The sequence below is a fragment of the Salvelinus alpinus genome, chromosome 14, assembly GCF_045679555.1.
Source record: "Salvelinus alpinus chromosome 14, SLU_Salpinus.1, whole genome shotgun sequence".
In the NCBI taxonomy this organism is placed as follows: domain Eukaryota; kingdom Metazoa; phylum Chordata; class Actinopteri; order Salmoniformes; family Salmonidae; genus Salvelinus; species Salvelinus alpinus.
This window is the reverse complement of record NC_092099.1, coordinates 20,750,887-20,765,031: the sequence shown is the minus strand read 5'-3', so window position 1 is coordinate 20,765,031 and position 14,145 is coordinate 20,750,887. Positions and strand designations below refer to the sequence as shown.

The following is a 14,145-nucleotide window of genomic DNA, read 5'->3' as shown; positions in this document are numbered from 1 at the left end:
GCTCGTCGAACATCTCATTCCAAAATCATGGGCAATTATATGGAGTTGGTCCCCCCTTTGTTGCTATAACAGCCTCCACTCTGAGTGTTGCAACCTAGAACAGATTATTTTTACGCGCTACGGGCTTCAGCACTCGGCGGTCCCGTTCTGTGAGCTTTTGTGGCCTATCTCTTCCATAACAATTCACTCTGTATGTGTTGAATTAACACTCATTGGTTTAAAATAACCCCAGGGTTGGTGTTAATAACCAGAGTTGAAGCAAAACCAAGACCATCATTATTATATTTTCCAGCATGCTCTATTGCAGTTGATTTTAATGAATTGTGTGTATGTGTATGTGTGTATGTTTTTGGATTGATTAATTAATCTTATGCTTCTCAAATATAAATTACATACATTTTCGAAAACTAATCCAATATGTTACTTGGACTTACTGCACCCGTTACTAAAATGGTTGTTCCAGTTTAGATAGTCTCATATTGCAACGTCCCAACTTTGGCAGTTATGATAAATGCAGGTTGTGGGTGAATACATTGTTGAAGGTTGGATATCCACACTCTGGCTGAATTTCTATAGGCATTATACATCTCTTTGAAATAATAATAATTTGACAGATTCCGTGAATAACCTTACATGTGGGGTTGTTTGAATTTCCCAAACATGAGTTAATTTAAACATCAATTGGGATTTCATTTGCTTTTATGCTGGGTTGACCAAGCAGCTGGGTATTTTTATATGTAATCCATAGGTTATTTTCAGGATGTGTGTCTTATTAGGGGCATGGCATTTAGATTGTTATTGTTGGCCACCCGTGAGAGTAAATATCATTCCTGGTGATCATGTTAAATTTTTCTTAAATATTAGTGCAAATTACATATTCTAATACAAAAATATTAAAAGTCCCTGACAGTCATTTTAATTCTCATGTAAAATAGCCTTTTGAGTGACTGAAATATCAGTTCTGGTTTGGGGTGATAGAAGTGTTAACTTAATTTATTTTTTAACTTTTTTTTCAAGGTCAAAATACCAGGAAGTTTGAAAAGACAGGCCAAGTGGGTGGGAAGCTCATATTCATGAGCTTGCCTTGACTGGCAGCTCTTTGAAACGCCTACGTCAAGAAACTTGAATGGAGTGAACAGTGCTGCAGTGAAATCCTCTCACACAAAGCAACTCAAACATTGAAATTGCATCAATGATGTCAATTTTATTATACATCTCCCGTTTGGCATGTATTTTGGAATGTGGTTTACAACAGCACTGACAGATGTGTTGACATGACAACTGCATCAGAGTTTTGAACGACCCCCTTTTGTTCCATGCTGGCTGAACACCTACCTAGCCTGTAACTAGCAAACACCAGACACAGATGAAAGGGAAAACATATAAGTATCTTTGCATAGATGAATAGTGTAAACTTTAATTATATTTGCTGACACCCTACAGTTAAATTTTGGCACCAGTAGAGTAGCTATCCAGCAATTTAAATCACACCTCACGGCAAACACGCCTCATCCGATGTTGGTTACAAGCCGATACGTATTTTAATTATGTAAGAGAATATCATGTTACCATTGGTGTATTAATATGACAGTTAGGGTGGTCAAACTTTACAAATGTAGAAGCAACCGTCATTGTCATACTTTGATCTGGGATAATCCAAATATTATCCAATTTCATGAAAAACATGACTTTCTGTTCATGACCATTATTATTTACATAATGCTGAAAAGTGGTTAATATCCCATTGGGGATATCACATAGGCTTTTAATGAGCTCATACACTTCTCTAAGCTTATTACAGCTACAAAAATGTAGGCGCTTGACAGAACAGATGAACCGGAATGACATTTAGGTAGTTTCACGAGCCAATGCTAACTATTGTTAGAGCAATGACTGGAAGTCTATGGTATCTACTAGCATGCTAGCAGTTACCATATACTTACAATCATTGTGCTAACGCTAGTTAGCAATTGCACTAACGCTAGTTAGCAACTTCCTTCAAACTGCACATTGAGACATAAAAATTGTATCCCTGAGTTCATCTTACTCTGGGTGAGTAGATAAAGGGCTTCAGTTCCAAAACCCAGAACTATCCTTTTAATTTATCACTGTTCCAGTGTCTATACAGGTTCATACTTTCAGTGCTAATTGAAGACTCAGTGTTGATTTAACACTGGAGAATTTGCTGTGTAGCGTTCCTTTGACACTAAATTTGATATGCTCCTATTAACCTCATGTTGGTGCTCATGGGTTTACATTGAAATGACCCAAGGCAGTCTTGTCTTGACTGCCTGTGTAACAGTTTAACTTTACGGCGTCCCCTCGCCTCGACCTCGGGCGCGAACCAGGGACCCTCTGCACACATCAACAACTGACACCCACGAAGCATCGTTACCCATCGCTCCACAAAAGCCTTGCAGAGCAAGGGGCAACACTACTTCTAGGTTTCAGAGCAAGTGACGTACCCGCTAACTAGCTAGCCATTTCACATCCGTTACACTCACCCCCCTTTCAACCTCCTCCTTTTCCGCAGCAACCAGTGATCCGGGTCAACAGCATCAATGTAACAGTATAACTTTAGACCGTCCCCTCGCCCCGACCTCAGGGACCCTCTGCACACATCAACAACGGTCGCCCACGAAGCATCGTTACCCATCGCTCCACAAAGGCCGCGGCCCTTGCAGAGCAAGGGGCAACACTACTTCTAGGTTTCAGAGCAAGTGACGTAACTGATTGAAACGCTACTAGCGCGTACCCGCTAACTAGCTAGCCATTTCACATCCGTTACACCTGTCTAGAGACAATAATATTTCAGAACAATAATCCATTTCAGAACAGCATAGCCATAGACCAATTGACTACAAAGTAACCTGACAAATAAAGGTTAGACCATATTATTGTCTAGCCTACTGTAGTTATTTGCCCTGAACTTTAGTCACAGTTACTATCCGGCTACCAGCCAGTGCTGAACCTTGGAGACTGCTGCCCTATGTACATAGTCATTGGTCACTTTAATAATGTGCACATATTGTTTTACCCACTTCATATGTAATATACTGTATTCTAGTCAAGGATCATCCTATATAACTACTGCTGTACACACCTTTTCTATTCATATACTCTCCATAATGTTTATAGACACCATTATATACATATGCTGCTCTTTTATTTTTTACATTAGTTTATTTAGTAAATATTTTCTTTAACTCTTGTTTTTCTTAAAACCGCATTGTTGGTTAAGGGCTTGAAAGTAAGCATTTCACGGTAAGGTCTACAACTGTTGTATTCGGCGCATGTGACAAATACAATTTGATTTGATTTGACATTGATGTTCCAGACTCTGACATTGCTCGTCCTGACATTGCTTAATACCTTTCTTTTTATTTTGGGGATTTGTGAGTATTGTTTTGTATTATTAGGTATTACTGCACTGTTGGAGCAAGAAACACAAGCATTTCGCTGCACCTGCGATAACATCTGCAAAATATGTGTACATGATTTTATTTGGTTACTTTGTAGTCAATTGGTCTATGCTGTTCTGAAATTGATTTAGCAATATCTCTATGTGTTGATGTGATATATTAGATTTTTTTTTTTTTTACAGATTAGTTAGAATGAATGAGTCTTAAAGTGACTCCACAAAAACAGTAATGGAGTGAGATGAATATACGAATTTGGTCATAATTTGTTCAACTTGCATCACAGGCATCTATCTGCATGACATGTTTAGTTTCATTTTAAATCATTCTGGTTGCAAGTTCACAAATAAATGTCATGTTTGGTCACCTTGTATTGTGTCAATGAAGGCGTTATTACTCCTTAGGCTTAAACTGTAGGCGACTATCACTCGATGTGTGGCTTGAACAGCTGTCACGCTGCCGCAGGTAGACACATGCAGAACTCCGCCTGCTTCGTTAAATGCATTGTCAAGTTCATAACGTGCTATGTTCTTTTCCTGCTATAGTTTAGAAACTCACGCGTTCATTATGGGAATGGGTCCTTACCTTGTTCAACAGTTTCTTATCCTCTTTATTTTTCTCATGTTGGCCAAGAGGCATTTGCAGGAAGTCGTCTTCACAACAGATGAAACTCACTGTGCATCCCATCCAGGCAAATTCAGATCAGTCTCGTGGACCCATTCAAAAACGTGATATTTCAGAGCTATGCGTTCCAATCTGGATAGTGCTCTCTCGCAGACACTTTAAACTACCCACGCATGTAAAAAAATAAAATAAAAAAATAAAAAAAAAATCCGTTGCTGTGCTCTTGCCCCCAAATGACGAAACAAGTCAAACTGGACGCAATATCGCTAGCACTTCTATAAAACAGTTATAAATGATATAAACAAGTCATAATTTCGATGGGCTGGCTCTGAATTTCTCAATTCATGTCTTGCACCAAACTTTCCGTTTTCCACTTAGTAGGAAGAAGCAGGATATTTTAGTCAAGTGAAAAAAAAGGAAACACGACTCTTGAGCACTGGGTAGTAGTTTATTTGAATGGCAGAGCGACAGACAGACAGATAGCTAGCACTGTAACAAAATGTATACAGTTAGCTACTGTAATTCTGTATTACAGTAATGTATTATGGGGGGCTCAATGACATTCAGCTACACTGCTGTAAATGTACAATATAATTATACAGTAAAGTACTGTATTACCTGTTTTGCAGTTTTTTTTTACAGCAGCATACTGTGAATTATGGTGCACTGTCGGAAAATGTTATGGGTGCCGAAAGAATCACTGGCTCATTAACATACTTTTAGGCGTGCCTTGTCAGAAGCTATATTTGTTGCACCCATCAGTCAGAATGTTATACCCCACAGAATACACTACCATATCTTATTTTTGTGTATTTGTCCTATAAATCTACAAAGACTTACTATCTACTGTTCTGCCAGTAATTTACTGTAATTCAGTACCACCCTCACAGAATATTGCACCATACTGTAATTTTGGAGCACCAAAAATCTTTTGTGGGTGCATGGTATTGTTGTGGCTCATTAACACATTTTGCATTGTCCCTTGTAAGAGGCTATACTTGTTGCACCCGTTATTGAGAGTGCTGTACCAATTTAAGTGATATGTGGTAGTAGTTCCCTAACAATTAAATGTATATAGGGTATAAATCAGAGTGGTAGTAAGTCTCAAACCTTTAATGGTTAAATGTTTAGCCATGTCCTTTTGGTCTGTTTTGCCCTGTAGTCACTGACAGTTTTGAAGCCTTTGTTAAGACCTCTACAAGTGCAAGTGATATAAAACACCAACTATTCTTAAACATGCTGTAACATACAAATACTTAGCAGCCAACCTGCTTGCACTAATCCCATGTAATTACAGTAAAACAACAACGATTACAGTAGTATTTACTTTCTTACAGTATAGTAGGCTAATTTTACAGTCTTGTAATGTGTCGTTGCTCTACATTTTCCAGTAACTTATAGTAAGCTGGTGGCAAGTTACTGTGAATATTAAAGTAACATACTACGCACTAGCCAGAGATGGGCAAAGATATAAAACATACAAAAGGTATCTTGTTACCAATACAGGATATTTTGAAGACCAATGCATCGTTAACTGCAACAACATTCTCAGAAATGTTTTACTTGCTCTGACTGTGATATGTCACAAGGCCGCTGGGCCGGACGGAATACCAGGGTGTGTTCTCAAAGCATGCGCAGACCAGCTGGCAGGTGTCTTCACAGACATGTTCACAGACTTGTCCCAGTCTGTAATCCCAACATGTTTCAAACTAACCACCATTGTCCCTGTTCCCAAGAGCTCCAAGGTAACCTAAATGACTATCGCCTTGTAGCACTCACATTTGTAATTATGAAGTGCTTTGAAAGGTTAGTCATGACACACATCAACACCATCATCACAGACACCTTAGACCCACTCCAATTCGCATACTGGCCCAACAGATACACAGATGATGCAATCTCAATTGCACTTCACACTGCCCTCTCCCACCTGAACAAGAGGGGAAATAACTATGTGAGAATACTGTTCATAGACCAGCTCAGCATTCAACACCATAGTCCCCTCCAAGCTCATCACCAAGCTAGGGACCCTGGGATAGAACCCCCTCCCTCTGCAACTGGATCCTGGACTTCCTGAGAGGTCGACCCCAGCTGGGGAGTGCAGGCAACAACACCTCCGCCACGCTGACCCTCAACACGGGGGCCCCTCAGGGGTGTGTGCTTAGTACCCTCCTGCACTCCCTGTTCACCCACGACTGCGTGGCCACACACGACTCCAGCACCATCATCAAGTTCGCTGACGACATGACGGTGGTAGGCCTGATCACCGACAACGATGAGTCAGCCTACAGGGAGGAGGTCAGAGACTTAGCAGTGTGATGCCAGGACAACAACCTCTCCCTCAACGACAGTAAGACCAAGGAGCTGATTGTGGACTATAGGAGAAAAAGTGGAGCGCACGCCCCCATCATATCGACGGGGCTGTTGTGAAGCGGGTTGAGAGCTTTAAGGTCCTTAGCATCCACATCACCTAGGATGTAACATGGTCCACACAGTCATAAAGAGGGCAAAGCAGCACCTTTCCCCTTTAGGAGGCTGAAAATAGCCAGGTCGTAGTTGTAAATGAGAACTTGTTCTCAACTGGCCTACCTGGTTAAATAAAGGTGAAATAAAAAATAAAACAAATATTTGGCATGGGACATCAGATCCTCAAAACGTTCTACAGCTGCACAATCGAAAGCGTCTTGACTGACTGCATCACCGTTTGGTATAGCAATTGCACCGCCGTTGACCACAAAGAGCTACAAAGGGTGGTGCGGAAAGCCCAGTATATCATTGGGGCCAAGCTCCCTGCCATCCAGGATCTATATATCAGGCTGTGTCAGAGGAAGCCCCGAAAAATGTACAAAGACTCCAGCCAACCAAGCCATAGACTGTTCACTCTGCTACCATCCGGCAAATGGTACCGGAGCCTCGGCTCTCAGACCAACAGGCTCCTAGACAGCTTCTACCCCCAAGCCAGAAGACTGCTAAATAGCCTGACTGCTAAATAGTCAATTAATGGTACCCATACTACCTGCACTGACTCTATCTTCCACTGACCCTACGGACACTCACTAGACTTTATATACACAACATATACACACTCACTCAGACACACTACACTGTCACTACCACACAAATCCCTCACACATTCAAATACTACATACGCACACACACGCACACAACACACTCATCATTTGCTGCTGTAACTCTGTTTTTATATTACTCTTATTATCTATCCTGATGCCTAGTCACTTTACCCTGCCTTCATGTACTGTACATATCTACCTCAAGTAACTCGTACTTATGCACATTGATGTGGTACTGGTACTCCCTGTACTGTATATAGCTCCATTCATGTGTATTCTATATTATTCCTCTTGTGTTAGTTACTATTTTATTTGTTATTATTATTTTTTAACTTTGCGTTGTTGGGAAAGGTTCATAAGCAAGCATTTCACTGTAAAATGTACAACAGTTGTATTCTGTGCATGTGATAAATAAAATATGATTTGATGTGTTTTTTTATCAACCTTAGATGAAAGCACTGACTGACTAAGTTGCTCTGGATAAAAGCGTCTGCTAAATGATAAACGATAATGTTAAAAAAAATATTTGCCACGCACACGACTGGGTATTATTCTAATGAGTTCCACCCTCAAACAATTCTTTTTTTTAAATCAAATTTGGCCTTATTTGGGGGCAGAGGTCATGAGAATAATAGCAAGCGGTGTGCTTTGCAAGTGTTAATTTTCAAATTTACATTGGTCATTTAGCAGACACTCTTATCCAGAGCATCTTACAGTCAGTGTATTAAACTAAGGTTAACAAGGAAATACCACAGTCATAGCAAGTAAAAAGATTATGTTACCATTACTGAGAATGTTGTAGTTAAGCGGGCTACTTGCAAGTATATATTTGTATTAGAAAATACAAAATACATGTATTCTAATTAAAATGATACAAAATATGTATATGTGTAATGGGCCATGGACACAGTTGCTATGGAGCTAGAGAACTGCACAGCCAAATGGGAGCTATTTGAGAGGGTGTTGTTTCTGGATTTGGCCTGCACTGCTTTACGAGCCCTCCTTCTCTCACGATCATCTCTCTATAGCTCTTTCTGCTCAGGGCCTGGGTCCTGTTCAGTAGGTGGACATATTTTTGAAACAGGGAAGTACTAACAAAACTTGACCAATAAGAACACCGATTTTTGCTTTCTGTTGCAAAACATTTTGCTACAGTGTGTTCTACTGAACACTGCCCAGAATTCCTTACATTTATGCGTCCAAATCCTCATGCAGAGGCCAGCAGAGCAGATCCCTCCACCTGATTCAAACCAGCTTTCCAGGAATATCCAACATAATATTCTGCAAAGTCCCACATGGCATGGAATTGATCAGAAACTTTCACAGAGGAATTTGTGGATGGTTGGGTTACGGGGATGTTTCAAGAGAAAACACACCAGTGCCTGCATGAGGATTACCGGTATCTTAATATCAGTGGATGCTGCTGAGTGTAACGATCCTCTTCATCTGATGAAGAGTAGTCAAGATCGGACCAAAACGCAGCGTGGTAAGTGTCCATGTTAATATTTATTTTAACTCAAAACACTAAGACAAAATAACAAAAAAATTACCAACACGAAACAGTTCTGTCTGGTGCAGACACAGAGATAGAAAACAACTACCCACAAAACCCATGTGGGCAAGAGCTACCTAAGTATGGTTCTCAATCAGAGACAACGATAGACAGCTGCTTCTGATTGAGAACCACACCCAACAAAGAAATACAAAACATAGAACACAGAACATAGAATGCCCACCCCAACTCACGCCCTGACCAAACCAAAATAGAGACATAAAAAGGATCTCTAAGGTCAGGGCGTGACACTGAGGGGAGGACAGCTCATAATGATGGCTGGAACAGAACAAATGGAATGGCATCAAACACACAAAAGTCCTTTCCTTTTACTGAATTAATTCCTCCTCTGCTAAAGATGCCTTCAGAGGAGGTCTTTGAGGATTTTACATTTTTTAAAGTTAATATATACAGTTGAAGTCGGAAGTTTACATACACTTAGGTTGGAGTCTTTAAAACACGTTTTTCAACCACTCCACAAATTTCTTGTTAATTAACAAACTATAGTTTTGGCAAGTCGGTTAGGACATCTACTTTGTGCATGACACAAGTCATTTTTCCAGCAATTGTTTACAGACAGATTATTTCACTATCACAATTCCAGTGGGTCAGAAGTTTACATACACTAGGTTGAATGTGCCTTTAAACAGCTTGGAAAATTCCAGAAAATGATGTCATGGCTTTAGAAGCTTCTGATAGGCTAATTGAAATCATTTGAGTCAATTGGAGGTGTACCTGTGGATGTATTTCAAGGCCTACCTTCAAACTCAGTGCCTCTTTGCTTGACATCATGGGAAAATCAAAAGAAGTCAGCCAAGACCTCAGAAACAAAATTGTAGACCTCCACAAGTCTGGTTCATCATTGGGAGCAATTTCCAAACGCCTGAAGGTACCACGTTCATCTCACAAGTCTGGTTCATCATTGGGAGCAATTTCAAAACGCCTGAAGGTACCACGTTCATCTGTACAAACAATAGTACGCAAGTACAAACACCATGGCACCACGCAGATGTCATACCGCTCAGGAAGGAGACGTGTTCTGTCTTCTAAAGATGAACATACTTTGTTGCGAAGAGTGCAAATCATTCCCAGAAGAACAGCAAAGGAACTTGTGAAGATGCTGGAGGAAACAGGTACAAAAGTATCTATATTCACAGTGAAAAGAGTACTATATTGACATAACCTGAAAGGCTGCTCAGCAAGGAAGAAGCCACTGCTCCAAAACTGCCATAAAAAAAGCCAGACTACGGTTTTCAATTGCACATGGAGACAAAGATCGTACTTTTTGGAGAATTGTCCTCTGGTCTGATGAAACAAAAACAGAACTGTTGGCCATAATGACCATCGTTATGTTTGGAGGAAAAAGGCAGAGATTTGCAAGCCGAAGAACACCATCCCAACCGTGAAGCGCGGGGGTGGCAGCATCATGTTTTAGGGGTGCTTTGCTGCAGGAGGGACTGGTGCACTTCACAAAATAGATAGCATCATGAGGGAGGAAAAGTATGTGCATATATTGAAGCAACATCTCAAGACATCAGTCGGGAAGTTAAAGCTTGATCGCAAATGGGTCTTCCAAATGGACAATGACCCCAAGCATACTTCCAACGTTTTGGCAAAATGGCTTAAGGACAACAAAGTCAAGGTATTGGAGTGGCCATCACAAAGCCCTGACCTCAATCCGATAGAAAATTTGTGGGCAGAACTGAAAAAGCGTGTGCGAGCAAGGAGGCCTACAAACCTGACTCAGTTACACCAGCTCTGTCAGGAGGAATGGGACAAAATTCACCCAACTTATTGTGGGAAGCTTGTGGAAGGCTACCCGAAACATTTGACCCAAGTTAAACAATTTAAAGGCAATTCTACCAAAAACTAAGTGAGTGTATGTAAACATCTCACCCACTGGGAATGTGATGAAAGACAAAAAGCTGAAATAAATCATTCTCTCTACTATTATTCTGACATTTCACATTCTTAAAAAGTGGTGATCCTAACTGACCTAAAACAGGGAATTTTTACTGGGATTAAATGTCAGGAATTGTGAAAAACTGAGTTTAAATGTATTTGGCTATGGTGTATGTAAACTTCCGACTTCACCTGTATCTCAGGAAGACTGAAACAGGTTTCCCTCAAGAATTTCCCTGTATTTAGCGCCATCCATCATTCCTTCAATTCTGACCAGTTTCCCAGTCCCTGTCGATGAAAAACATCTCCACAGCATGTTGCTGCCACCACCATGCGTCACTGTGGGGATGGTGTTCTCAGGGTGATGAGAGGTGTTGGGTTTGTGCCAGACATAGTTTCCCTTGATGGCCAAAAAGCTACATTTTATTCTCATCTGACCAGAGTACATTCTTCCATATGTTTGGGGAGTCTCCCACATGCCTTTTGGCAAAAACCAAAAGTGTTTGCTTATTTTTTTCTTTAAGCAATGGCTTTTATCTGGCCAATCATCCATAAAGCCCAGCTCTGTGGATTGTATGGCTTTAAGTTGTCCTATGGACAGATACTCCAATCTTCACTGTGGAGCTTTGCAGCTCCTTCAGGATTATCTTTGGTCTCTTTGTTGCCTCTCTGATTAATGCCCTCCTTGCCTGGTCTGTGGGTTTTGGTGAGCGGCCCTCTCTTGGCAGGTTTGTTGTGGTGCCATATTCTTTCCATTTTTTAATAATGGATTTAATAGTGCTCGTTGGGATGTTCAAAGTTTCTGATATTTTTTATAACCCAACCCTGATCTGTACTTCTCCACAACTTTGACCCTGTTTGAAGAGGTCCTTGGTCTTATTGGTGCCGCTGCGTGGTGGTGCCCCTTGCTTAGTGGTGTTGCAGACCCTGGGGCCTTTCAGAACAGGGTTATATATACTGAGATCATGACAGATCATGTGACACTTAGATTGCACACAGGTGGATTTTATTTAAGTAATTATGTGACTTCTGAAGGTAATTGGTTGCACCAGAACTGATTTAGGGGCTTCATAGCAAAGGGGGTGAATACATACGCACACACCACTTTTCCATTTTAAATATTTTATAATTTTTTAAAACAAGTAATTTTTTCCTTTTCACTTCACCAATTTGGACTATTTTGTGTATGTCCAGTACATGAAATCCAAATAAAAATATATTTAAATTACAGGTTATGCAAGAAAATAGGAAAAACGCCAAGGGGGATGAAGGCACTTTTGCAAGGCACTTGTTGGATTCGGGGTAAACTTTGAACATTGTTATAAGCATAAGCATAGTATATAAAGTAGTGGAAGAGTATATGTCTTTGTCTGAATTATACCTGTAACGACCCTTTGGAAGAATTTAACTTGGTTAAGCTTCTCTAGTGTCCGTGAGTTATTTACTCTGAAAAATTGGAACCCGCCTATCTGCCACTCATGAAGTGAAGTTTCAAATAAAGGAAAACACTGAAAAATAATGATCCTGGTTGGGCTCCCTGTGTCACACATACGAGCTGCTGTTGTTGTGACTTTGTCTGAACCACTCCGCGTGTTAGAAACACCCCAGCAGTCGCCCCATACCACATCATTTACAGCTCACAGTAAATGACCCAGCCATGTGTTTACGGGTCACCATGGAAACCGGGGTATTGACAATCAACAGCATTCCACAACCCCTCTTATCTCAACTTTGGGCCTCGAATCGACAGCCAGTCAAGTGAAAGGTGGATGGGTGTGTGTCTTGTTTTCCTGCAAACCTGTCTGTAAACTACAGAGTAACACAGTTCCCTTGTTTGTCACACCAGACAGGACGCAGTGTTGAAATCATATCAGCATATATATATATTTTATCCCTATCACTTATCTAGAGCAAAGATTCCTGATTAATGGGCATTGGACTAAATGGTGGCTGTTATGTCAGTAAACCTGAGTTGTTTGGAGGTCGGATGAATAGGGTTTTCTCCTCTGTTGTTGCAGTCCTTTAGAAAACCGTACTTTGGCTCCTGACGGTGTCATCATGGAGTCTCAGACTTATCTACCTGGTGGATGTTCCCTTCACCTCTTGCACTAGGGGACTGATATGGCTGGCTCAGTAAGAGTTGTCCTTCGCATTAGATGTTAGATAGTCATTCTAAACATTTCAAAAATATGAGACTCCAGATTTTCTGCCCCCCTACAGTATTTTCACAGCTAATTGTCACGCCCTGATCTGTTTCACCTGTCCCTGTGATTGTCTCCACCCCCTCCAGGTGTTGCTTATTTTCCCCAGTGTATTTATCCCTTTGTTTCCTGTCTCTCTGTGCCAGTTTGTCTTGTATGTTTAGTCAAGTCAACCAGTGTGTTTTTCCCGTATTCCTTTTCTATTCTCTTTTGCCAGTCTTCCTGGTTTTGACCACTGCCTGACTCTGGACTACTTTTCTGCCTGCCTGATCATCCTGCCTGCCCTGACCTTGACTCTGCCTGCCCTTTGGTACCTATTGGACTCTGAACTGGTTTTGACCTTTTGTCTGTACACGACCATTCTCTTGCCTACCCCTTTTCGGATTAATAAACATTGTAAGACTCCAACCATCTGCCTCCTGTGTCTGCATCTGGGTCTCGCCTTGTGCCTTGATAGCTAATAGCGCAATAGATATTTTCAGTGCTTAATTTAAGCCGGATCCTGGCATTTCCCCGTTTTGGCCTATTTTGTTCCGGAACCTCATGGCATGAACATTTTTCTCTTTTTGCAATGTAAAAATTGTAATAAAAACTATCAAAGTTCATTCAAGTTTCCTCTTTGTTAATTCTCCTGTCCTCCCCAAAAAACACGTCATGTGAAAAATGTGATTTTTAGCAAGTACCTGATATCCTAAGAGTTCATTCTGGTTGGGCCGGCCCAGGTTAATGGTTTGCACAACATTGCAACCTAGGCCTATGTTGGAGACCAACGCGTGGCCATGGCTGTGTGAGAAGCACACCTATATCTCTCACAGAACTACAATGAGATTCACTTTCTATGATGTCTCTCCTTCTCTCATATCTCCAGCGTTGCACTTCATTTATTTCCTTTTAGAATCATAGCTGCGCGAAGGGTTCTGGAGGAGCTGCAGCACCCCTGATGAATTGAAATACATTTTCCAAAGTTATAGAATTACTGCTGTCTGTCATAAATAAATGAAATAATTCCCAATAGCCTACTACACCATGAGAAGGCCTATAATTGAGCCACAGAGGATCAATAGCTTTTTTTTATTATTTTTGCCTAGCTGTGGATTGTGTGTAGCCCAATAACAAGGCATAGCCTACAGTCTGGAATGTGCAGCAAATCTGTCAGTGAACAGCATGCAGACAAAACAGGCCTTTCGCCTGCTGCTGCATTTTTCAAATGCAATTGCGGGAAAACACAGAGAAGAAAAGAGAAGACTCTAATCTGTCTGCTGTAGGCTACAAAAATATTTGATCAACTTCCAAATATTGTTTTACAAAGTAAATCACCGGTGAGTGAGCGGTGCATCGTTGGGTGAGTCAGTGAAACTGGAAAGCATTTTAGTAAT

General features: G+C 40.8%; 1 protein-coding gene across 2 annotated transcripts in view; it reads right to left on the bottom strand.

Annotated features, from left to right (window-relative positions):
• Positions 1-4,191, bottom strand: part of tns1b (tensin 1b) — a 277,921-nt gene extending 273,730 nt beyond the window's left edge. The window contains exon 1 of one of the 2 annotated variants that reach the window (XM_071340784.1): positions 4,005-4,191. In XM_071340784.1, coding sequence (XP_071196885.1) covers positions 4,005-4,106 — 102 coding nt within the window. In that variant the 5' untranslated portion in view covers positions 4,107-4,191. The remainder of the gene's footprint in view (positions 1-4,004) is intronic. The other variant, XM_071340787.1, reaches the window with a different exon arrangement.
• Between the last annotated feature and the right edge of the window lie 9,954 nt (positions 4,192-14,145).